This window comes from Abrus precatorius, unplaced genomic scaffold (assembly GCF_003935025.1).
Source record: "Abrus precatorius isolate BTA unplaced genomic scaffold, Abrus_2018 Scaffold2, whole genome shotgun sequence".
Taxonomy (NCBI): Eukaryota; Viridiplantae; Streptophyta; class Magnoliopsida; order Fabales; family Fabaceae; genus Abrus; species Abrus precatorius.
The window spans coordinates 32611418-32635229 of record NW_020874362.1 but is presented as its reverse complement, the minus strand read 5'-3'; the positions used below and the strand labels follow the sequence as shown (position 1 = coordinate 32635229).

Here is a 23812-nt window from a genome sequence, read left to right as displayed (position 1 = left end):
GAACAAATCACTAATAAACTATTAATTTGTGTCCAAATGACATAACAACATTTTTTAATGTTAATGTGCATTATCCACAAGAAATAGAATGAATGTGTTTCTAACTTTTAATATTCAACAAGTGCATTTATTATGCTACCATTTATATATATTTGATATATTTGCGTAACATGATTATCAAGTTCAGTATGTCATAAAATAGTATATATTTTAGGCTTATGTAATATTATTGATAACTCATGAAGTTGTATTAGACTCATTACCTAAAATAAAAAAATATATTAAGTATTTGCCAAACTATGAAATAAATATATATCATAATAAAAATTATTTGTTTAAAAATTTTAAAAATAATTATTTTACTTGATTATAACCATACAAATTTAATAAATATTTATTTAATTTTTTTATTAATTATAATTAATAATAAAATACTTAATTTTAATTATTATTTAACTAAACTACAAATCTACAATACACAATGTTACAATAACTTAAATTAATTAAAAATAATTGTATTTTTTATAACAACATTAATAATAATTATTTATATTTTAAATACATACTAATTCTAAAATGTGCTTTTTGTGAATCCATAGTTGCATCATAAACTATATTAAACTATATTGATCAAATTTCTAAAACACAAATTCTTTTATAAAATTAAATCAAGGGTCTGTTTGTTTGTTTTTTGATTTTAAATATAATTTTATCTTTTTAAAATTTAAAAAAATTGAAACTTATTTGTTAAGATGAATTCTTAAAACTAATTTTTTATTTTCAATTTTTAGAAATAAAAAACAAGAATAGTTTTAAGGTGTTCTGATTTTTCTTATTTTATTTTTCATCTTAAAAACAGTTTTAAAAACTAAATTAACAAACAAGTTTTGTTTTATTTTCTACTTAAAAATTATTTTAAAATGTAATTTTTTATTATTAAAAACTAAAATAAAAATAAACAAGCCCTAACTCTTTTACTTTGTTTTTAAAATTTTTTATTTTTTTTACTCTTTTTCTAAGTCTCCTTCTTCACGGCTCTTCCTCTAGTTTTTCCCTTTCATGAACTCGCGGACGAAGAGAGTGGCTCGAGATCTGATTTTTAACCATAAAATTGTGAATGACAAGTTTTTTAGTCTCGTAACAACTTCCTTTCTCCGTAACTTTCACTTAACTTTGTTGTACACTCTGAAAGTTAATGGTGGTAATTTTTCAGGCGTTCATATTCAATGTACTAGAGATTATTAAAGAATTAAAAACGCCAATGACAATTTTTTTATAACCTAAAAGATACTATTCACCTACACAAAACACTAATTATATCAACGTTCAAACTAAAGATTTCTAACTGTAAACATTTCCAATTATATACATAAATGAACTACACCCAAACTAAAAGCTATATATATGGATAAATATATCATAAATTTCATACTAGCATAATTATATAAGTCAAACCATATTTAAATTATTTTACTTATAAAAACACTATAATATTGGCTTATTTATTTTTTAATATTTAAAATAATATTTAAAAAACATTTTTTCTGTATGAGATCTTTTTTTTTTTACCACTTCAACACTTATTTTATCTACTATTAAGACAAAAATTATTTATTTAATTAAATTTCGTTTTTAATAAATAAAAAAATGATCTCGTTCTCACGTGAAACAATCTAATAAAGTTCGTTTGTTGTATGAATGAAATTCATAGAACTGTGTTATATATCATAATTTGGCAAGTTTCGTCTGTTATATGTAGACAAAATTTATATAACTGTGTTATGTGTTTATATCTTGCTTAGCTTATGAAACTGGTTTAAAAAAAGAAAAAATTTGTGACTATTGACTATCTAAAAATGTTTGAATTTTTAAATAAAAAGCATTGAAAATTATTTTTTAATATTTAATTAAAATTTATATTAAAAATTATAATATTTATTTTAAGAATAAAAAATTACAATTTTTAATTAACTTATTAATAACTAAAAATATATTAAAAATGTATATGAGTTTGTTTGAATGGTGCATGGGAGCTCTGATAGAAGGTACTGTGGTTGATACGGATGACTGTATTATACAGTATAGAAGTATGGACCATGGTGTCAAATTTAGCTGCACCCATAAAATCCACGTCTATCCAAAAATAAGGTACCTGCTTCTGTCAAGCCACCTTCAGTTCAGGTACACATGAAATGCCCAAAATTCAGTCACTATTTTCTTAGGTAAGTATAGGTTTTAGGTTACTAATTAATATTCATTAATAGCATTATAAGTTATAAACTTTTAAATCAATTAAGCCACAATGCTATGCAATATTAATTCTAATAATTAACATTGAGATTTCTCTAATTTTTGTAAAGTTTCAAATGAATACCTTCAAATTATTTGTGTGTTTTATATTATCAATCGATAAAAGCATTGCATTGTTGTAGCAATTGATTTTTTTATTTGTAATAAAAACTTATAATAACGTCTTAAATAAGAATAATTATAATTTCTCTTTCCTTTATATCTTTAATATTCTTAAATAATAAATAAATAAATAAATAAATGATTAAATAATTTTTTATTATTTAACACGTGTATTCTTATTTAATTATTATTTTATAAAATAGAAAGAGAATGATTAAGAGAATATAGCAAAAGTAGTTCGATTTTATCTCTGCTAAACTTGTTTTCACTAAAAACAATTAAACGGTCATATGCTATTTCTTTCCGTAATATTTATTGTTTTAAAATATAAATAAAGCAAGATTAAAATTTGTGCATGTTTAATTAAATTGTTTTTTTTAACAATGGTATTTTTTAAAAATCTCTCAATACAATAATTACTTAAAAAAATACAAAAAAAAAACTTCCCGTTCAAAAAACTAATACTTGACCCCTTAATAAATAAATTGCAGATTTGTTTTTATTGAAATTGAACTCAATCAATCTATTAAACACTTTTTAGGTTTAGTTTATTTTAAAACAAATATATAGTTTTTATTAATTCTATTAAAAACATTAAAAAATAATTATTTCTTAAAAATTAATCGTTTTCCAAAATATACTACATAAGTTAAACGAAGGAAAAATCCACCAACTTAGAACTTAAAATTAATTTACATTGGATAATTAGTTTTTTTAGGACAACTTTTAAAATTAGTCAACAGTAATCAAGCCTGTGAATTTTCCAACTAATCCATATTCAATCAGTATTTTTGTTCCTTTAAAAAAAGCAACAAGGAACCAATAGGGTCTGTTTGTGTTATATATGAACGTGAATTTTTCCTATATCATCTAGCTGTTTTTTGAAATTTGCGTCACAATTATTCTACCCTATTCATCTTATCTCGTATTTTGCATTATATTTTCCAAACTTTAAATCAAATCAACTAGATGCTAATTCATTTAAGAAATTATTAAAAAATATATATTAATATTAACCTTTAAGATTAATTAAAAAATATTTTTGAATTAAAATATACTAATTTTAAATGTTTAGAAAAACAAAATCAAATTAATTAACCCATTTTCTCAAAACAAAATACCTCGATCATTAAATATATTCCCATGCTATTACTATTGATCTATTATTGATTATAAATTATTTTCCTAATAAGTAGGAAATAAAAAAATCTTTTAGTAAAAACTACATTCAATATCATCAATATATTTATTTTATCACAATTCCTAATAAAAAAAACTAGTTATTAAAATTTTTAATCAGGATCCATAAAATGATGAATTACAGAATTAAATTATCACTAAACAAAAATTTAAATAGAATACCTTGTCATATAGCACTGTTCTTGAATAAAATCAAAATGTGAAAAATTGGTGTCTAAGTTAAGTATGAAAATGTAGAGCGTAGGGTAGTGACTAATTAAAGAAAGTAGCATTCTAAAAACCTTGGAATCTGTTTTGGCGGGAAACCGGTGAGATGTCGTGTCAGAGCAGTTTTTCAGCATCGGGTACGCTCTTTCCGACACTGGGTCCCACCAACTTTTTCTTCTTTTTTTTTTTTTCATTTTCTTCTCTCTAGAAACCTAACCCGTGACCCTACCACCGTCACGCGCGTCTCCGGGTCCGTGCTGTCCAAGCGCGTTCCTTGTCCACGTGGTGTCCGTTGAGCGATTCGCGTGCAACAACTCTCGAATGTCGTGAGATGTTCCGGTACAGTGGGGTCCACGAAGCGCTTCTTCTACGACCGTGCGCCTCAAAAGTCCACCATCAAACGATATTCGTCATCCTTTGCGGACCCTCCCATGCATGGGACCCACGCGCTTTTCCTTTCTTTCTTTGTCTCTCTTTTTTTACCTACGACTTGTGTGTTTGTCCACTTTCTTCTTCCGAACCTGATTTTTCTTTAAAACTATAAAACTTACACATTAAAATTTTTTTAAAAAGGTGTCGCCGAAAATCTCCTTTTTATTACAAAAATTATGTCTATAGAATATAGTTGTCGATTTATGATCTCTTCCTCGTGCTTTATTATTTTATTATCATTATTACAAGTATATCTAGCTAGCAACTGGGTTTAGTTTAACTAATCAGCCTTGTTAATTATTTGAATTAAAAGGCTCAGCAAAAAAGTCTTTTGAAATGATGATGTATTCTGAGATTGTTAATTTAGTATAATGATGTATTCTTTTAGATATATATTTGTTATTTATTAATATTTTAAATAATTAAAATAATCTTAAAAAATATATTTAAAAGCGTCTTACTGGTACTTTGCTTGTCACATTTGCATTATATATAGTGAGTTAAAAAAATTCAAAAACGCGTTATTGATTAAAGATTTTGAAAAGTATTATGATAAAATGAGAAATAATTGATAACATATATCTCACCGTCAATAAAATGAGTTATCTCTATTATGCGCAAAAGAATATGCACAAAGTTGTTGTACAATTGTATTTTTTAATACTTTAATGTTTAAATATAAAAAAAGTTTGGTATTTGTTATTTAATTAAATTAATTTGGTATGCAATTGTATGTGTGGATCATTGACTGCCCAGTTCACACTGTTTTACTCGTTCGTACGCAAAATATTATCTAATTATAGATTAGTACTGGTTTAATGGCCGTTTCACCTACGTTAAAATTTCAACTAGATTAGATTATTCTAACTAAGCCTACAAGTACGAGCCTATGTCCTAGGAAATTCAAAATTGCATACTTGTTCAGAAGGCGATTATGCAGGGTACATGATATAATATGATTACATTGGTAGCCTGTGTTATATATATTATTACTTTACATTTCATAAATGAAATAATACTCAATTATATAGCACTTGTGTTTATACATAAATTTTGAGAAGCATTGGTCATATTATTTCAAATATGTATTTTCTATAATAATTTATATAATGAATGGGAGATAAAAAAATTTAAGATGAAATAAATGACATAATAAGCATGTAAAAAAATACCATTAGAATAACATTAGTCGTTTCCAATTCATAGTACTAGCCATAAAATATTGAGACTTCGTATAAATTTTAAATTTTCAGCATTTATGGTTTAGCTTTAATTAAAATATTGAAGTTAATTAACTAAGGTATACATACACTAATCTTACCTCTGTTTGTTAAATCATCTGCTTATTTTGGTCATATTATTAATAAAAAAAAAATTAGGGTGCTTTAAGAATAATTAAAACTAGTGCAAAGTTAGTAAGATGAAAAGCAATATAATGAAGAGTGCATTATAGATTTGAGTTGGGTAAAAAGAGCAATGACATTAAAACTCCAAAGAATTGTATGATTTGTAGATATTTAACTATTTATACATCTCAAATCGATTGTCCATCACTTGTCTAGTTTATGTCGGAAGAAAAGAGAAAGAGGTAAAAAGCAGAAACTTAAGGTGGGTTCATAATTTTCATTTGATTATTATAGGAAGCTTGAGCTTAATATTCTGAAGTTGGTAGTTGGTCCATCACTCTTGAGTTTTGCTACGGATTAGATGGCAACGGGAATTATGGCACTAAACCCGGAATCTTATAAAATCCAATTACCATTGAGACTAGAAAATGACATCAAATCTTCTGCACTTTATTGCAATATAAAGTTCAACTATCGTATGAAGCTTCCGTTTTCAACTCGTTATTAAAAGTAAGGAAACGTTTACCTACCCACAAACATTTACACCCATTCATAAATTATCTTCCTACGATAAATAATTGCATTTCATTTTAATATAAATATTTTCATACGGACAAGATCAATTAAATTTTAATATCAAACTCAATAAAATAACACATTAAAATAAAAAATTATATTTACACATCCCATTGCATATTAAAATAAAGTGATGTGATAAAAATTATTATTTTTAAAATGGTATAACATTTAAAATTTTGTAAAACTAATTTATTTTATTAAAATTATCAATACAAAAGTTGAATTAATAAAATTTAACAATTATAAATAATATTGGTAGTGTTATTTTAATGAGTTTGACACTAATACTAACACTCGCATATCACGTTTGGAATCACGTTAATTGAAGTCTACATTGAACTGTTACAAACACATACGTAATCAGAGGTAAGCCCAGAAAGTGTCGTTGTTTTTGCAGATCACTTTCCTCCCACTGCTTATACCCTACTGTACAAAACGGCCTTATTTGATAGCTAAAAAAAAACACAAAAGATAACCCTCCTTTCTCCAATTCTCCCTCCCAACACCAAAAAAATAAAGAAAAAAAAATACTACACTAAATTTATTCATAGTCATATTTCCACTTCATGTGTGAGAATTACATGGTTGAAATTCTTGATGAGTATTATTTTCTATGATAATAAATGGTCCGCGTCATTAACAGAATACAGCAATAACATTAGATACTTTTTACAATGATTACATAGTTTCAATTGAAAGAAAATAGAAAATTTGATACACAAGCTTCTTATGTTAAGCAAAGCCATAACTTCAAAATATTCCTACAAATCCTATAGTACAGATGATATATCTGCCGTTGAGCAGAAATTATATCAACGATTTTTCTAATGATGACTAGGAATAGTAAATTAGTGCATCATGTGCTTGATGTGCCAAAATATCAAGACTTGAAAAAAATTAGATACCATTGCTACTGATTTCAGGGACGGATAAAAATATATAGCTGTAAAATACTTAGAACCAATCAACCTCTTGTCCCTTGGAAATTTTTCTGACTCCATCCCTATCCAAACGCTAATTTCATGTTTGTGAGAGTGCACCACACTTGAAATATGCTGCTACCATTTCCCTTTCCATGGAAATGGGAAGAACGCTTCATTTCATGATATTTTACCACGGCATGGTTAATATATACAATTTCAATGCATTTGACAAACAAAATCATGTAGCGTCGGTCTGTAACTGCTCCATTTTTGTGACAGCCAACTAAGATATTGTCACAGCCAACTAAAATATTGTCATCTATGTTCTCTCCATTAACCCTGCAAAAGATAGACAATCTTACATGAAGCAATGAACCTAGTCTATACAACATGCTGCAAGGAAAACAAGCATGTAGAAAATAACCATCAAAGCATTCATAAATGCAAAACTTCTGACCAAAAAACAAATAAATATATAAATGCAAAGCTTGGGGCACCCTTTACACTGGATATAAATGATTCATTATGTTGTGACTTGTTATAGCATCATCTAAAGCCATACCTGTCTTCTTCTTCGGTTCTGTATGACATACCAGGACCGTGCCATTGCGTAGCATGGCAAAAGAATGCCGGCAAATTGAAGGAGTGACATCTCAAACTGCAATCAACCATTCCAAGTGAACAATTAGTACCCAGCAAAGCAGGAAAGGACACATAAGAGAAAGACTGAGATCATTCCAATCCCAAGACATTACAGCTTTCTTAACTTGAATCTCAAACTGCTATTTTACCTAACATAACATGCTGGCACACAACAATATTAGGTGGCAATGAAACAGCTTCAGAAACTGCTAAATATACAACCTTTTGAATACTAGGTGATAAGAAAGGAAAGTTATTACATCAACTGAAATTATTTATTGAAAATGCATTTGATTCTTCTTTCAGTTTCAGTTATAAAATGTACATTTCATTTTACCCATCAAACTTAATAATAATAATTATAACTGAACCAGGTGAATATGCAGTTTTTCGCACAAAGCCACAAACATAACCTTTTCCCCCACTTTTTTCCTGAATAACTTGGCACGGAGAAGCCTCAACAACAGATACTTGCACTAGCTTGTGTCATTTTATGATGCTAATCTAGTTCCCTTACGGTTACATGTTATAAAAATTATAAGAAAGTCTGAGCATGCACTCATAAATAACACCAAAGCTCATGTGAATCATCATAACAAAATATATCCCAAAACTTATGCATATTACACTTGTAGAACCGGATCAAAGATAAAATGATGAAAATCAATCTTTATGGCAGAAAACTATTCTCTGCTTCAATAACAATGTGGTGCCGAATCAGAGGCCAAGACTGTACAATGGGAACTCTCTCTCTCTCTCTCTCTGATTTCCAGGTGCCCCAAGACCTGGGGCTCTCCCTCCCCTCATTTTTTTCAAAACCCAAAAGTGACAGCCACTCTTCTTCTAACTGGCTTATAACTATCATACGGTACACAAAACCAACAATAATTCCAATTACAGTTATTTAGTTACTATTAATGGCCATTAATATTTACTATTAATAGCCTTAAGATTCCTATTCTTTCTAACATGGACCCTCCCAATCAATGGTATTGCCACACACCTGTGAATGTGCCAAGAAAGGAAGTTATAAGAACACAGCACTTACATTAAAGATTGTAGATGCATTGTGCCCAGTTGTGGAGTTCTTTGTGACCACTAAAGCTTGGCGTACAAGCAAAATTATCAGCAACTGTATAATATATAATCATCAGCTCCCAGAAAGGATGAAACAAAACGTGCTTTAACATTACATCTGTTTCCTTACCATTAGAGTGACAGAGCGGAGGCAAGCAATGCTACTGGTTTGTGTCACAGCGTAATCTTCATACTCAGTTTGCAGCAACTGGTGCTCTGCTGAAGCTAGAGCCACATGGAGATCAGTATCATGCCCCCATTCTTGCCTGTATGAAAGTAAGATACAAGTCTCAGAGAAGGAAAATTGATATAGATATGAAAAGAAACAATGAAAAAGGGTAAGGACCAGTGGGATACAAATAAACCAACAACAAAAGCATTACATATCCTGAGCCTGGAGGATTATTGCAAATTTTTAAAAGAAAAAGACAGATCCTACAATTGGCAATGCCTAGAGTCAATTAATTCCTTTTACTTTTTGAAATGGGAGGAGGGGAATTAGAGAGTAGAGTGTAGAAAATTGGGGAGGACCAATATTTGCTGTGTTAATGACAGCACAAGGATAAAAGTGTGCAAATTAGCTTCAAGGAATGTCTGTTAGGTTTGTGTCTTAACAACATTCCTCATGAACTTTAAACCTGTTGGTTGAGTTATATTCAATCACAATATTGACAACAGATTGGGACAAAGTAAACATCATAGTGACATGGTTTACCTAAAGTTAAGTGTTAAAACATTTAAAATAAAAAGCCAACACTTATGTTACTAAGACCACTTGCTTTGATGCATAACTTGGTTAAGGGGAAATATTAAAATTGGGGTTGGCTGCATAATTGAATTGAAAGTTGACATTGCAACCATAACGAGGTAATCTTGTTAGCCTTGTCAATAGACAATATCTAATGCGAAAACCAACTTATTCGCTCATCATCTCTTCAGAATTCAAAGCTGCAAATTGAGGCTCTAAAACTCTGTAGTTATGAAAGTTTTAATTGTAAAATCTTACTATTAAGACTTCTCTAAGGCAAAAATGCAGAGTTTTGTTAAGTTTACAGGTGCTTATAGAGAAGTTAGATGAGGGAGCATTTGAAAAAGTTGAGGTACATAAATTAATTTTAACTTATGTGAGAAGTTTGGTTTGTTTTACCTCTTTAATTCGTTTTTTCTTTGTTAAGTGTTTGTTGAAAAGATTATCCAAACTGACTCCTAACATATTTGCTGATATGCAATTTCTGCATCAACATTTAAATGTGTTTTTAAGGGAATTAATTCTAGATAGTATATGCAATTTCTCTTTAGTTCAGCAGTCCAATTTATTCCTGCACCAAATCATCGGTTGGGAAGTCAAACTTCTATGAAATTTCTTTTACATATTCAATCAAGTTTCTATATTTCATACGAGATCTTTTTCCTTGGCATGTTTGAGACCCAAGATTGAAGATTAAGCAGCCAAGGTATATATAGAGCCAATTCTCCGGCTTACAGAGAAAATTTCAGCTCACACAACTGACAGGCATTGAGAAAAACCTTTCACAAGGTGGAAATTAATAAGAAGCCATATTGAAATCCGTTATTCCAATACATGCCCAAAATTACCTCATATCAATTTCCATAATGTCATTGCTTCTGACCGGTGGAAGAGAATAATTTGGTGAAAACGCCTAAAAAGAGTGAAAGATAGAGAACTCATAATTTCTAATATTATATATACGCAATTCATGAAGATAAAAGAATATGAATGAGTTGAAAGCCCGAACCTGATTACAGATTTCACATATAGTATTTCCTTTCTTATTGCACCATCTCTGGATACACTTCCTATGAGCAAACTGCATGTCAAGAAATTGTGAGCTATAACGTGTTCATAATCCAACTTGAAGTCAAAACCACTACACTAATATCCAAAAAGATTCAGAGTAAAAGTGAAGTCAACACTCTTCCTCCTCCTCTTGTACAAATCAAAAGCAACACAGGTAAAGATTCAGGAGATGAAGCAACAGAGCATGAACATGAATAAATGAAATGTTTTCATTAACTGCAACTGAATTAATTTAAGAAGCCATTGTATTAGGACAAGCAAAAGGATCACAGAAGAGGTGGTGGATTACCGGTGATTGAAGGGAATATGAGTAAACAACAAATGCATTGCCAACCTAAATGCGACAACAGCCATGAGAGTTTCCGAGTAGCTTATTTATCAAGTTACATCCTTTGAGACATTGAGTTTGAGAAGGAAAAAGGGAGGAATATAAAGGAAAAGACCTTGAGAGTGCCATTACAGGAACAAGGGGCCTCCAAGGCTTTGACTTGATCTTCTTCCTGGCATATTCTGCACTCAAAAACATCATCCACGTGCGAAGAAGAAGAAGAAAAAGAAGAAGAGGAACACCCTTCTCTGCTATTGTGAGAAAGGTCAACGTTAAGAAGGGCATCACAATCAGAGTGTCTTCCATCGCCAACTGATCCTAAACATGCCGTGGAGGTTATAATCCCATCAATGCAAACAATGAACTCGCCCACCATTATTTTTTTTGTGAGTAACGGAGAGAGAAACACTCTGTTGTTGGGAGGGAGAGGGAGAGAGAGAGAGAGAGAGAGAGAGAGAGAGAGAAGAGGACAAGGAAGAGAGTGGTGCAGTGCAGGCGTGGGTTCCAAAAGGCAAAGGCAACACCACTCACTCAGTCACTCACTCACCATTCTCAATGGTACGTTGACGGAATTTACGAAACAAACCGCTTCTCTTCCTTATGTACACAAATGCCCCTCCCTTTTGCTCTATTTGTCTTTTTAAGGGGTACATGAGTTGTATAATAAAAACTTAATAAATAATATTTTTATTAAAAATTATAGTATTTAATATTTTTAATATATTAAATTTTATGATATTATATAATTTTTAATGAAATAATATTTTGCATAGCTTTTTATTGTATATTTTTAACGTTAAAAAATTGTCTTATTTTTTAAGCGAAAAATATAAGATAAATGTTAATTATAATTTTATAAATATCAATTAAAAAATTAACTACATTTTTATTGTTATTAACTAATATTTTTTAAGATACAAGTTATTATGATGTATTATACAATAATTATTTGTGAATTTAACATCATTATATTCGTTATTTATAAAAGTATTTTATCACAAGTATTTAAACAATAATGATAGGAAGATAAAAAAAAACATAAAAAAATTAAACAAATTCAGAATAATTTTTTTTAAATAAGTAAAATAACTAGCATTATCTAACGAGATAAAGTTATGTGGTTGTTTAAATAATGATGATATATTGACTTCAGTTTATCTACGCTTATTTTATTTTATTTTTACTTCACTTGTTTTAAAATATTTAATTATAGCTTAAAATAAACAAACATTAATAATTTCGGTAAGTTAATGTCATAATAATTTCAAACTAAACAAAAAAATACTATTGTTTGTTTAAAATACAAAATCAAATTGAAACAAAACTTTTTAAAATACCTATCTGGACACCAAGAAATCAACTATAGTTACAAACCTTAAATTAGCATCGGCACCCAAACATAGTTTTGTAAGGGTTCGCATTAGAACCTAAAAACAATTATGATATTAGTCATTGTTTTCATAGAATACGAACTAACTTAGACCCTAACATAACCAACATTGGATGCAATATCCTCATTTGAAGTAATGCATGTTCACTGTAATTGTTATTCACATTCTAACCCACAATATTTGGGATGTAAAATGGATAATTTTTTTTCCCCAAAAATTTCCAACAACTCAATTTATGCAAAGTTCATGAAAAGAAAATACAAATCATTATGAATATTTTGTGAAATTTCCAAGTAGCTAATTATTTATACAACTATTCACACAATGACATTATTCAGTTTCATTTGATGATTTAATCCATATAAGAATCATGTTCAAACTTAAGTAGATTCACCTACTCATAAATCTAAATCTCATCCTTAGGCGATATTAAGGTTGCATCCACCAGTTCAATAAATTTAATGAATTTACATATGTATTATGAAAATCACATAATCAAATAATAAGAACACATAAACAAGAAGGAATTATAATATTTTAATTATAAATAATAAACATTTAAATTTATAAAAAAATAAATCTAAATTAAGGATGAATTAAAAAAATGATATTTAAAAACATTTTCTTAGAAGATGAACTCCTAAAAAAATATGTTTAAGAATTAAAATTCACAAATTATATATAAAATAGATAGTTTATTTATACGTGTAATGCATTATTAATTTTTATATAAAATTTTAAAAAATCATATAACATAATTAAATAAAGTAATTTTTTAATATTCTTAATTTAATATTTATATTTAAATATTTTATTAATTTATATAAATTAATAATATATCAAGTATTTTTAAATTTGTTAATTATTTAATGAAATTTTAGAATAAAATATTAAAACAAATTAATTTAAGTAATTAAAATTAAAGACATTAAAGTTGCATATAAATTAAAGTATAAATATTAAAAATATAATTAATCATAAAATTAAAATTAGTTACTGAAAATAAAAATTTATTTATAATTTGTATATAATAAAAATATTTTACATTTTTTTTTATCTTTAACCTTAAAAATTGAAGTGAGGAAGTTTATGTACTTGAATATATTTAGAGATAAAATAAAATTTGAAAAAGCGGAAGTGAACTTCAGTTCCAGTCTGAGTTGCGATCGGCCAAGCTGAGAGTTGCAGTTGCAGTGACAGAATCGAAGCTTGGGGTCTGCCCTCCGTGGAGACACTAACAAAACCTTTTTGATTCATTTTTTTTTCTCCATTGTTTCACTGAACTTAAAGGCATAAAAACACACTCTAATGGCATCAAATAACCAATCACCCTCTCTGGAGATATTAGGTATCCATCCGCTAACAACACCTCTCTGATTTATTTTCTTTCTCTCTCATATTTTAATTTTGATTTTGATTTTCTCTCAGTTCGAGGACCAGAAGATTGCTCCCTCTGGACTGGGCCTCCCTTTGCCAATGGTCAACCTGGCGTCAAACTTGAAAAAGTTAATTGCGTGAATGCGAAATTCAGCGACGATGGATCGAAACTCATGGTGACGAAATCTAACTCTGTGATTACTATATACCAATGCGACACTGCTAAAGAGATTAGGTCTTTTCAAGTACCCAATGTTCTGGCTGCTATCTTATCTCCCTCTGCAACCTATTTGCAAACCTTTCAAAAACCTTCAGCGCCACAGGAAAAGAACGTCAAGCTTTGGAAAATCGAGACCGGTGATTCTGTTTACCAACATGCTCAAAAGAACATCACCAAAACCAATTGGTATGCGTTGAATTCGTTAATTGTGAAAACAATAAGAGTTCTCACTCTGTGCTTCAAGTTATCATAAGTAACTCTAGTATTTTCCCAATGTTTTTTTATAAATGCATTGATATTGTCACTGCAGTTTATGTTTTGACTGTGACCTTGTCTGTATGTTGTTCAGGCCTGCGATTCAGTTCAGCTCCGATGAAACTACTGCGTGCCGGTTGGCAACGAATGAGGTGCAGTTTTTTGACACTCGGGATTTCTCTAAAGGAGTTGTTTATCGGTTGAGAGTTCCGGGAGTTGCTGCTGTTGAGCTTTCTAGTACACCTGGGTCTCATGTGGCTGCATTTGTTCCAGAATCCAAGGTTTGTGTCCTCTTAACTTAATAATGCTTATTGTGGAGGCTTAGTTTATTTTTTTGTGACTAAATGAATGAGAAATTGGTATGATTGAAAAATTGGCATGCTGTGAGTTAGGTTTTTGATGTATAAAATTCTACTGAACCATTGATGCATAAAAGTTGAGTATCTGGATGTCTTTCATTTTGTTCTGGAGATTCTTGGGTAGTTTGTGAATAAATTATATTTGAGAATTAGGATATAACTCTTTGTTCCAGTCGTGAAAAGGATTAAAGTTTCAATGAATTGCAGATGCACTGTGTATTTATGATGCTCAGTTGAGTCAAGTGGTTTGAGATAACTCAAACAATTTATTATATAGTAAGCTACTATTTTTGTCTATAAAAGCAATAGCATTTTGCAATTTGGTTCTTTACTTGTATTTTCTTTTCTGAGTTAAATCTTCAGTTATGTCATTTGTTGTAATTGTCGTTGGATTTGAAGCATAGGATGACTAGAAAGGCCAACTTGAAACAAATGAAATCATTCAACTTAGAAAATAAAAAAGTATGGGGATCCAAATTGAGAAATGATGTATCTTTCAATGATTGGGTACTTTACTCTCAAATATATACCATATGAAATCTGATAGAAAGAATGTGAATAGAGTATTTATATGCTGTATAATGTTATACAATTGGAATAATTAGGGGAACTGTAAATCCTTGTATTTACTGCTTCCAGTGTAAATAATAATTTCTACTTTGTAGTTAACACACGAATTCTAATACATGTGTCTTAAATCTCTTCCCCTCAATGGATTTGAATGCAATGGTTCCAAGGACACTCTAATGATGAGACTCCTATTTTCACTGGCTATGTCACTGCCCCTCTATTCATTGACAAGTTGGATGGGATAACTATGGCTTTTTGGCTTCTGTCATCAAACTTTGGCTTATCGGACAAGGCTACAATGACCATCTCACTACTAAGGTTGACTCTGTCTGAAAAAGATCATTCTAAATGGAAGAAAATTGATACTCAACTTTGTAGCATCATTAAAGCCACTATACACCTGTCCTTGACATTGATTTTTCATGCTCATGACGCCTGTGAGTCCATTTGGGAATAAGGCAAAGTTCTTTATTTCAATGACACTCAACAATTGAATAGGGTTTGCAAAACCTTATGAGGATTACTTTCCCTCACAAGTTTGATGGTTCTATATCTACCTATTGGGTATGATTCTTGGGTCTTTGCATGATTTCAAGATTTACTACGCCTTATGGGACCCCTGCCAAGGAACTTGAGCAGCACAACACTTTCTTTATGTTGTTGGCTTTGTATAGCTTGCCTATAGAGTATTCTACTATTTGTGCTCAGATTTTGGGATCTCCTCCTATACCGAGCTTGGACACAGTTTGGTCCACTTTGCTTCATGTTTCCCTCAAACAAACCTCTAAATTGGACATGTCTCATGCTCCTATTCCAATCATTTTTGTAAGTTCGAAAAAAATCTCATCTTCAGTGTGACCACTGCTGTCACTGCCACTGCTTGGGTCATACCATTGATAGGTGTTGGACCCTTCATGGTTGCCCCCCCCCTGCTTTACATTGGGCCATATTAGTTTGGGAATATTCTTGTAGTTCATTTCTTGATCATGTCAATCATCACACCTTTATCTCTATCTGCTTTAGTTCATTCTAATGTTTAAGATCCTAGTCTTGCTGTGTTTACTTTGGGGTATAGATACTTTCTCACTTTTGTTGACAATTACAGAATTACTCTCAATGGACTTGGTTGTTCTTAACGAAAAGATGGTTTGGGTTGTTTTGTATATTTGAGACCTTTTTTTTCTTAATGAATATCAAATTCAATTTACATTTTTTCAACATGCACTGTGTGTTGTGAGTCTTGTGACATTGCATGTGAATACTTATTTAAACAATTCCAAATATTCATGGCATCTCATAGTATTCTTCACCAAACATCATGTCCTCAATTCATATCCTTCAACAAAATAGGTTATTAAACACAGAAGTTGACATCTTATCAAAACAACTTGGACTATGCTCCTGTGATTGTAGCAAGTGAAGCTCTTTCCAAATTAGGGTGGCGATTATCTATGGTTGAAGAAATGTGTGTATTTGTTTCGAAGCAGTGGTGTTTTGAAGCAGTGGAATATAGATCTTGTTCTTCTCCTTCCAAGGATGTTGTTTGTAGGTTTTCATTAGATTTTTATTATTAAAGTTGGTCTTAATGGTTATGTTGATTGACTTAAGGCTCAATTGGTTGCTAAAGGTCATACACAAGTTTTTGACTTGAACTATAGAGACACTTTCCTTTGATGGCTAAATGACTTATGCTAGATTATTCTTGTCTGTTGTTGTTATTTGCCATGGGCCTCTCTTTATTAACTTAATTTGAAGAATGCTTTCTTTTATAAAGATCTCACTAAAGTTTATATGGAACAACCTCATAATTTCATTGTTTAGGGTGAATGCTTGAGGCTAGTTTGTTATCTTTACAAGTTTTCATATGATCTAAAACCATTTCCTAACGCACAATTTGGTAGATTTAGCATTGGATTTAGTGGTTTGGTATGACTTATTGTGAGGTTGATCACTTGATTTTCAACTGCCATTCAGCCACATGGTGTATCCACTTGGTTTTGCACGTTAAGAACATTGTCATTGAAAGCAGTGATCACCATGACTTTAGGTAAATAGCATCTTTGTCATCACTTTTAGACAAAAGATTGTGGCTGATTTTGATACTTGTGGACACAGGGGGTTGAATCCAAGAATATTATTGTAATTCTTTAAAGCAATTATACAATGAACATTATAGAGGAAATTACTTCAATAAATGGTAGGGCTGTTGACACTTTTATGAATCCTAATATCAAGCTTTGCTAGAGATCAGGGAAAGTTACTTTTAGACCAACAAAGATACAAAAGATTGGTAGGAAAATTAAAGTATACCATTGTCACTTGCTCATATATTTTTTTTTGCAGCTAATATAGTAGGCCAAATTCATAACTCACCTTGTGCTTTGAAGTACATCAAAGGACTCTGAAGAATAGTTCTAGAATCTTAAGACAAGGGATATACTTAAGTTATGGAATATTTCATGAAAGGACCAAACATATTGAAATAATTTTTCATTTTCTCTTAGTGATAAAATTTTATCTAGGGCCATCATCAGTAACTTTGTCAGTTTAGATGACCAACTATCAAATGTTTTCAGGAAGTCTTTAAGAAGTCCTCTTGTAAGTTACATATGTAACAAACTTGGTATAGATGATTTAAATGCTCCAAGCCTCCAACTTAAGGGAGAGTTTTAGAAATGCTATAAATAAGGTAATTATATGTTGTATAATATTATTTAGTTATAGTGATTAGGGTAATTGTAAATTCTTGCATTTATTGCTTTTAGTATAAGTAATATTTTCGACTGTGTAGTTCAGACATGGAAGCCCAACAAAATCATTTTCAATGGTAAACATTCAAACAATGAAACTATAAGTTATTTCATTTTTTCAAGTGCCTAGGAATGGTCGATGGCTATATCTTATGAGGTTATGTTGTCCTAAACATAGATTGTATAGTAGGAAATTCTAATCTGAATTTCTTTGCATATGCTGTCTTGTTCCATGTCCCATTGGTGGTCAGTATTAATCAATGTTAAATGAAGCTTTAGAGTTCAGGTTTACATCCTGTGTGGCAGAAATCTATAAATAATGATTTTTTATCATACCTTTTTAATGTTGATGTATATATTATGAAATTTTCTACATTGTAGGGGGTTCCTGCCAGTGTACAGCTATTTGCTTGTGGAAATGTGTCTCAAAGTCAACCTATTGCTCGGCGTAGTTTTTTCCGATGTTCAACCACCCAACTTAAATGGAATCGTGGTTCAACTGGGCTTCTAGTGGTGGTGCAATCAGATGTTGACAAAACTAATCAGAGTTACTATGGAGAATCAAAGTTATGCTATCTAACTACAGATGGGATGCATGAAGGACTTGTGCCTCTTCGTATGTTCTTACTGTTAGTAAAGGAACTGATAATTGGTTATATAATCTCTGTAAGAAGGGTGACATTCTATGCTAAAATAATTGGCAGGGAAAGATGGGCCTATTCATGATGCTCAGTGGTCTTATTCTGGCTTGGAATTTGCTGTTGTATATGGTTGTATCCTTTTCTCTGTGATATATACTATGTGGAGATAACCAGTGTGTACTAAAGTTCCCACTGTTTGATATTTTCTGAGATCCACCAACATTGAATACTAGGGCCAGGTTTAATACATTAAACAAACAGTGCATATGGTTAAGTCATGAATCCATTTTGGCTGAAGTGCTCAATTATTTTGAGATGACTTTAGATCCATGTTAGGAAATGCTTTCTGAAATGCACTAGAGCTGCTGCTTCTATCGTTTTTTTTTTTTGGGAAAACCTGATCCTTCTTATGTATGGTTTTCAAAAAGCCTTAATGTACCAAATTGTACTAGATGTTGGGTATTTTTCGTCCACACTATTATAATCAATTTTTTATGGTTCTTTATAGATGTCACGAATGTTTCACTTTTCCTTAATCCATTTTAGTTATGCCTGCTAAAGCAACTGTGTTTGACAAGAAGTGCAATCCTCTACTGGAGCTTGGAACTGGTCCTTACAACACTATTCGGTGGAACCCAAAAGGGAAATGTATCCTCGGCCAATGAATTGGCATTCTTTGTATTTAGCTGAATAAAATTTTGACACTTTTCCATGAGGAGTTTTCTTTCTTTCTTTTTCTTTTAAATTTTTAGAGGGCCTGCCCTCTAAGGGTTTGGGTAGGGTTGAAGATTTGAAGTGGCTCAATATTCTTTCGATATAAGTATCTAAATGTGGGTTCCTTGATTGTTGGCGTCCAGTTTTATGTTTGGCTGGCTTTGGTAACTTGCCTGGCGATATGGTATGTTTTCTTGACTATTTGAATCATTACGATCTCTTCTGATTTTTCCTTTATGATGGAAGAGATCTGATGTGTGACTTCCTAATTGGTTTATCTATGACTACTGGTTCACCTTGTTAAAAACAAACTATGACTTACAATTACTTTTAGATTTTAAGAATCACTTAAGTGTTATATTGTTGGTGCCTTTGGTTGTTTTTTGGTCTTAGTCTTAATGCATCTCTTTAACTTTTTCTATTTTATTTATTTATTTTAATTATTAACTGCATGTTTTATTTCTTATTTATAGTGCGCTTTTGGTTTAGTTTATTGTGACGCAATAATCACTTATTTTTGCTAGTTAATTGAGATAACTTTTGAAAAAAGTGATTATTCCCCTAAAAATAGTGGTTCCAAAAACTGCAATTGGCATTTCCTTTAGTTATTAAAACAATAATTGAAGTATAGAAGAAATTTCAAGTATGTGCTTTACTTCCACATGACTAGTGTTGAAATACATGCAAGATTTCAAAAGCATTCTTCTTACATGGAGTTCATATGTTTTTCATGCTTGTGTGCTAGGTATTCTGGGATTACGCAGATAAGAAACAACTTGGAACCACCAAGGCAGAATGGTCTGTGACTAGTGAATGGTCTCCTGATGGGTGCTATTTCATGACAGCTACCACTGCCCCAAGACTTCAAGTTGACAATGGGTAAGTAATATCTGGTTATTAGTGGGACTTTGGTCTACAGTCTACCCATTATCTGCTCATTATTTTGTTGTTAGTGTAAGACATTAATAATTTTAAGATCTCAAATTGACTACAAATATGACTAAAGTAGAACTTATAAAAGTTAAGACAATCCTTACCTTATGAATTAGCTTTGGATTAAGTCTAAATTTTATACCGTATCAAAATATATCATATATTTGATATTCAGCCACCTTTGGCTATAAAAAAAATTGACTCGACAATTTTTTTACTGCAATTTATTTGGTCCTGTCCTGTGGACTTCTTCAACACGACTTATGTGGTCCTGCGATTTCCTATTGTAACCTAGCTGGTCTTGCAACTTTCCTAATGCAATATATAAAAAAAATCAGTCCTGTAATCTCCATAGTAAAGATGCTTAGATCCCACATCAATTATAGATATAGTCAAATTATAACTTACAAAGGTTAAGATAATCCTTGCCTTATGAGTTAGCTTTAGAGTTGAGTTGGATTCCTGTTCAAATTTAAGATGACATTGTAGATCCAAATATCCAATATTGAGCTACCTACCTTGGCTGTTGAAAACATGGCTCCACAAATTTTTTTTAGTGCAATTAATCTAGTCTCAGATTTTTCAGTGCATACTGCCAGTGTCACGGCTTTCATAGTGCAACCTAACTGGGCTCCCAAATAAAAAACTAGTTGTATAATATTCACGTTATAGTTGTTTAATTTTTGGGTGCGGGTAATGTGAGTTAAAATCCCCGATTGACTGTAAATATAGTTAAACTAGAGCTTATAAAGGTACAAAGGTTAACACAATCTTCACGTTACGAGTTAGTCTTTTAAGTTGTGTTAGATTTAACCCATAATTTAAGAGAAGTCCATAGTGATTAATTTGAACATTTATGATACAATACGTCACTAGCCCAAATAATTTGTGGAAGAATTGTTGGTTTTTGGAAACATTTTCATTTTTGAATCCTTAACGTTTGAAAAGAAAACATTTTTATGTGATATTTTATTTTCTTCTATTGAAGGATCAAGATTTTTCACTACAATGGGTCATTGTTCTTCAAGAAGATGTTTGACAAGTTGTACCAGGTCAGCAGTGGCTTGAACTTTCACTGATTAACTTTTTTTTATCATTTTTTGCAGATGTTATTTAATTGTATGCAAACTATTTGCAGGCCGATTGGAAACCAGAGTCACCTAGTAAGTTTGGTGATATTGCTGAATTAATTCAGTCTCTCCATTTGGTACAACTTGAAGATAAAAAACCATCAGGTTTGTTGCCATGCTTATAATATTTCATTTAGTCATGATTTATATCTCGTTATTTAATGACCATGGACTACTAGTTGCAGGGCAAGGACCAAAGTCAACCCAGGCTTCCATAAAAGCCTCTTCTGCCAACCCCCCTACACAAAAACCTGCTGCATATCGTCCACCGCATGCTAAGAGTGCAGCTGCTGTTCAGGCAGAGGTACACGATCACAGATTCTCTGTCTGTTTGTCGTTTCGATTTTTAGTTGTCAATATAAATGCTAAGCAATACTTAAGCTTGAAATAGGTTTTACATAGTTATGGATTGTTTTGACACTTATGTCAAATTAGTCCTGTATATACATGTTTGTGTATCTTCCCTTAAATTCTTGGTTCTAGAGTTTCATTTTTTAGTTGATGTCTCTAACGATGCCAAAATAATTTGTACTTGCAGTTGTTTGGAGAGAGTCCTGCAGAGTAAGTACTGGCCCCCCTCCTCCCACTTCTTTTCTTTTATGCTTCTTAAGTTCTCATGATTTATATTCTGTTATTAACTGCTAATCGTTGATTGATTTAGATCAATGAGCAAGAATGCATTACGAAACAAGAAAAAGAGGGAGAAACAAAAGGAGAAAAAGGCTGCTTCTGATGCCAGTTCTTCGTGATTTACTCAGTACTCCCTGACGCATTCTAAATTGCTTTCTACTACTGCAATAACACCTTAAAATTCGAGGCGTCAGTTTTCATTGTAATAGATTTAATTGTATCACGTCCGTAGCCGCAAACTTTAGGCAGTTTTGGTTTGTTCAGATTATGAGGCGATTGATGCCGTGTTGTAGGTTTGTGCTTTTTTTTAGTTTCCGGTTGGGATATAAAAGGGGAGAGTAGAAGGTAAATCTCCTTTTGCCCACCTATTAGAAGTATTTATTGGAAGAGAAGCGAAATTATAAGCACAGGGGCGTGCGCACGCACTCACCAGTAAAAATAAACGTAAGCTCAAAAGTATATCCAACAAAGAAACATTTTTTTCTTTTTTAATAAAATACCACATGCATAAACCTTAAAACCTGTTCTATGATTTTCTGTTGTCCGTTCCACTAATTTCTGTGGGGCGATGGGACTACCCTTTCTCCAGTACCCGTTCGGAGTTTTCTTCAGACACTTAAAACGTTAGTCACCCCGTTTCCAGAAAAAAACTATGATGAGCTGTTAAATTAATCTTTTAAAAAGTCAAATGTTAAATACTAATGTATCATCCGTCAGTGTGTTACCAATGAAACTTTCGTGGATAGTTTTAAACAGGGGATGTAATTTAGTTTAGCTATTTGGAATTATTCAAGTTTAATTTGTTGAATATCTAATCTGTTTTTTTAATAAATAAATAAGCTTAAATAAAAGTAAAGGTTCAATTATTTAAAGAATGTCCAAGTTTACAGGTCTACATTAAAAAATGCACGAATCCTGTGTTTACGTATATAGTGATGAAAATGTTAATTTTCTTTAGGATATACTTAAAAAGTGTATATTGTACTTTCATCTCAAAGTATCATTGCATAATTTTTATATATATATATATTATTTTTTTTTTTTTTTACTTTTATTATATCTTCTAACATGAAACTATCTATTGAATGATAAATTATCAAACTTGAAGAACACATCAAGAATATATTTAATTTGAATTCACTTTATAGATCAAAGAGAATAATTATAATCGTTGAGTGAAAAATAATGGTTGAGATTTAAATAACTAAATAATTTGTTATATTTACACATGATTCAATCACAATTACAGATGTTAATTTAGTCAATGATTGTAACTTTATATTATTTTCAAAAGTGAATATCTAATTTTAGGGAGTTAAGTCTATTTGATAAATGAAAATAAGCTAAATTATAAATAAACTAAATAACACATGCTATTTATGCACAAGCTTTATATTTTTTTTAACCAATCAATCTTAAAGTTTAACTTTGACTTATTTTTAAAAAAATGAGTTAATATTTATTTTTGTGAGTGAATCTTAAATTTTAAGTATTCAATTCGACTTATTTACATTCTAATTTTCAAATTTCTCTCAAGTTTGAAGGGACATCAAATGTCACTAACACTTATTTGGAGTCACTTGTTACTTACAAGTATTTTCTTATGAAACTTTTTATGCTTAAGGCTCAAGCTTGAATTTTATGTATTTAGCTGACTCTTGTGCTTGATAGAAATGTTCACTAGTTTAATTATATCATTTTTTCTTTAGTCTTTTGGTTTTTCTTTTTCTCTTTAAAAATCTTCCTCTAGAATACTGTTGATTAGCTTTGCTAAAACTAGAATAAAAAGTAGTCCCTATATTTTTTTTCTTTTATATTTTAGTAATCTTGTTTTATTTATTTATCGTATTCCTTTTATAAACTCAATGAATAATTGC

At 30.5% G+C, this 23812-nt stretch overlaps 2 protein-coding genes across 3 annotated transcripts; one reads left to right on the top strand and one right to left on the bottom strand.

The window, feature by feature from the left end:
* Positions 1 to 7128: 7128 nt before the first annotated feature.
* LOC113860074 lies at positions 7129 to 11341 on the bottom strand. Its single transcript, XM_027492700.1, has 7 exons — positions 11081 to 11341; positions 10576 to 10647; positions 10415 to 10479; positions 8949 to 9084; positions 8790 to 8873; positions 7662 to 7757; positions 7129 to 7438 (listed from the first exon to the last, which is right to left on the bottom strand). Exons 1-7 carry the CDS (start codon positions 11339 to 11341, stop codon positions 7433 to 7435), a joined length of 720 nt encoding a protein of 239 aa, XP_027348501.1. The 3' UTR covers positions 7129 to 7432.
* A 2143-nt stretch (positions 11342 to 13484) lies between these two features.
* On the top strand, positions 13485 to 22449 carry LOC113858250 (eukaryotic translation initiation factor 2A). Of its 2 annotated transcripts, none has more exons than XM_027490784.1 (13): positions 13485 to 13704; positions 13785 to 14139; positions 14303 to 14489; positions 18269 to 18503; positions 18592 to 18660; positions 19075 to 19176; positions 19386 to 19426; positions 19988 to 20121; positions 21164 to 21227; positions 21314 to 21410; positions 21485 to 21609; positions 21844 to 21866; positions 21967 to 22449. In XM_027490784.1, the coding sequence occupies exons 1-13, from the start codon at positions 13665 to 13667 to the stop codon at positions 22052 to 22054; spliced, it is 1560 nt and encodes a 519-aa protein (XP_027346585.1). In that variant the 5' UTR covers positions 13485 to 13664; the 3' UTR covers positions 22055 to 22449. The 2 variants fall into 2 exon arrangements, with proteins under 2 accessions (XP_027346585.1, XP_027346586.1); XM_027490785.1 differs by having other exon boundaries at positions 13495 to 13704; positions 21491 to 21609; positions 21967 to 22386.
* The last annotated feature ends 1363 nt before the right edge of the window (positions 22450 to 23812 follow it).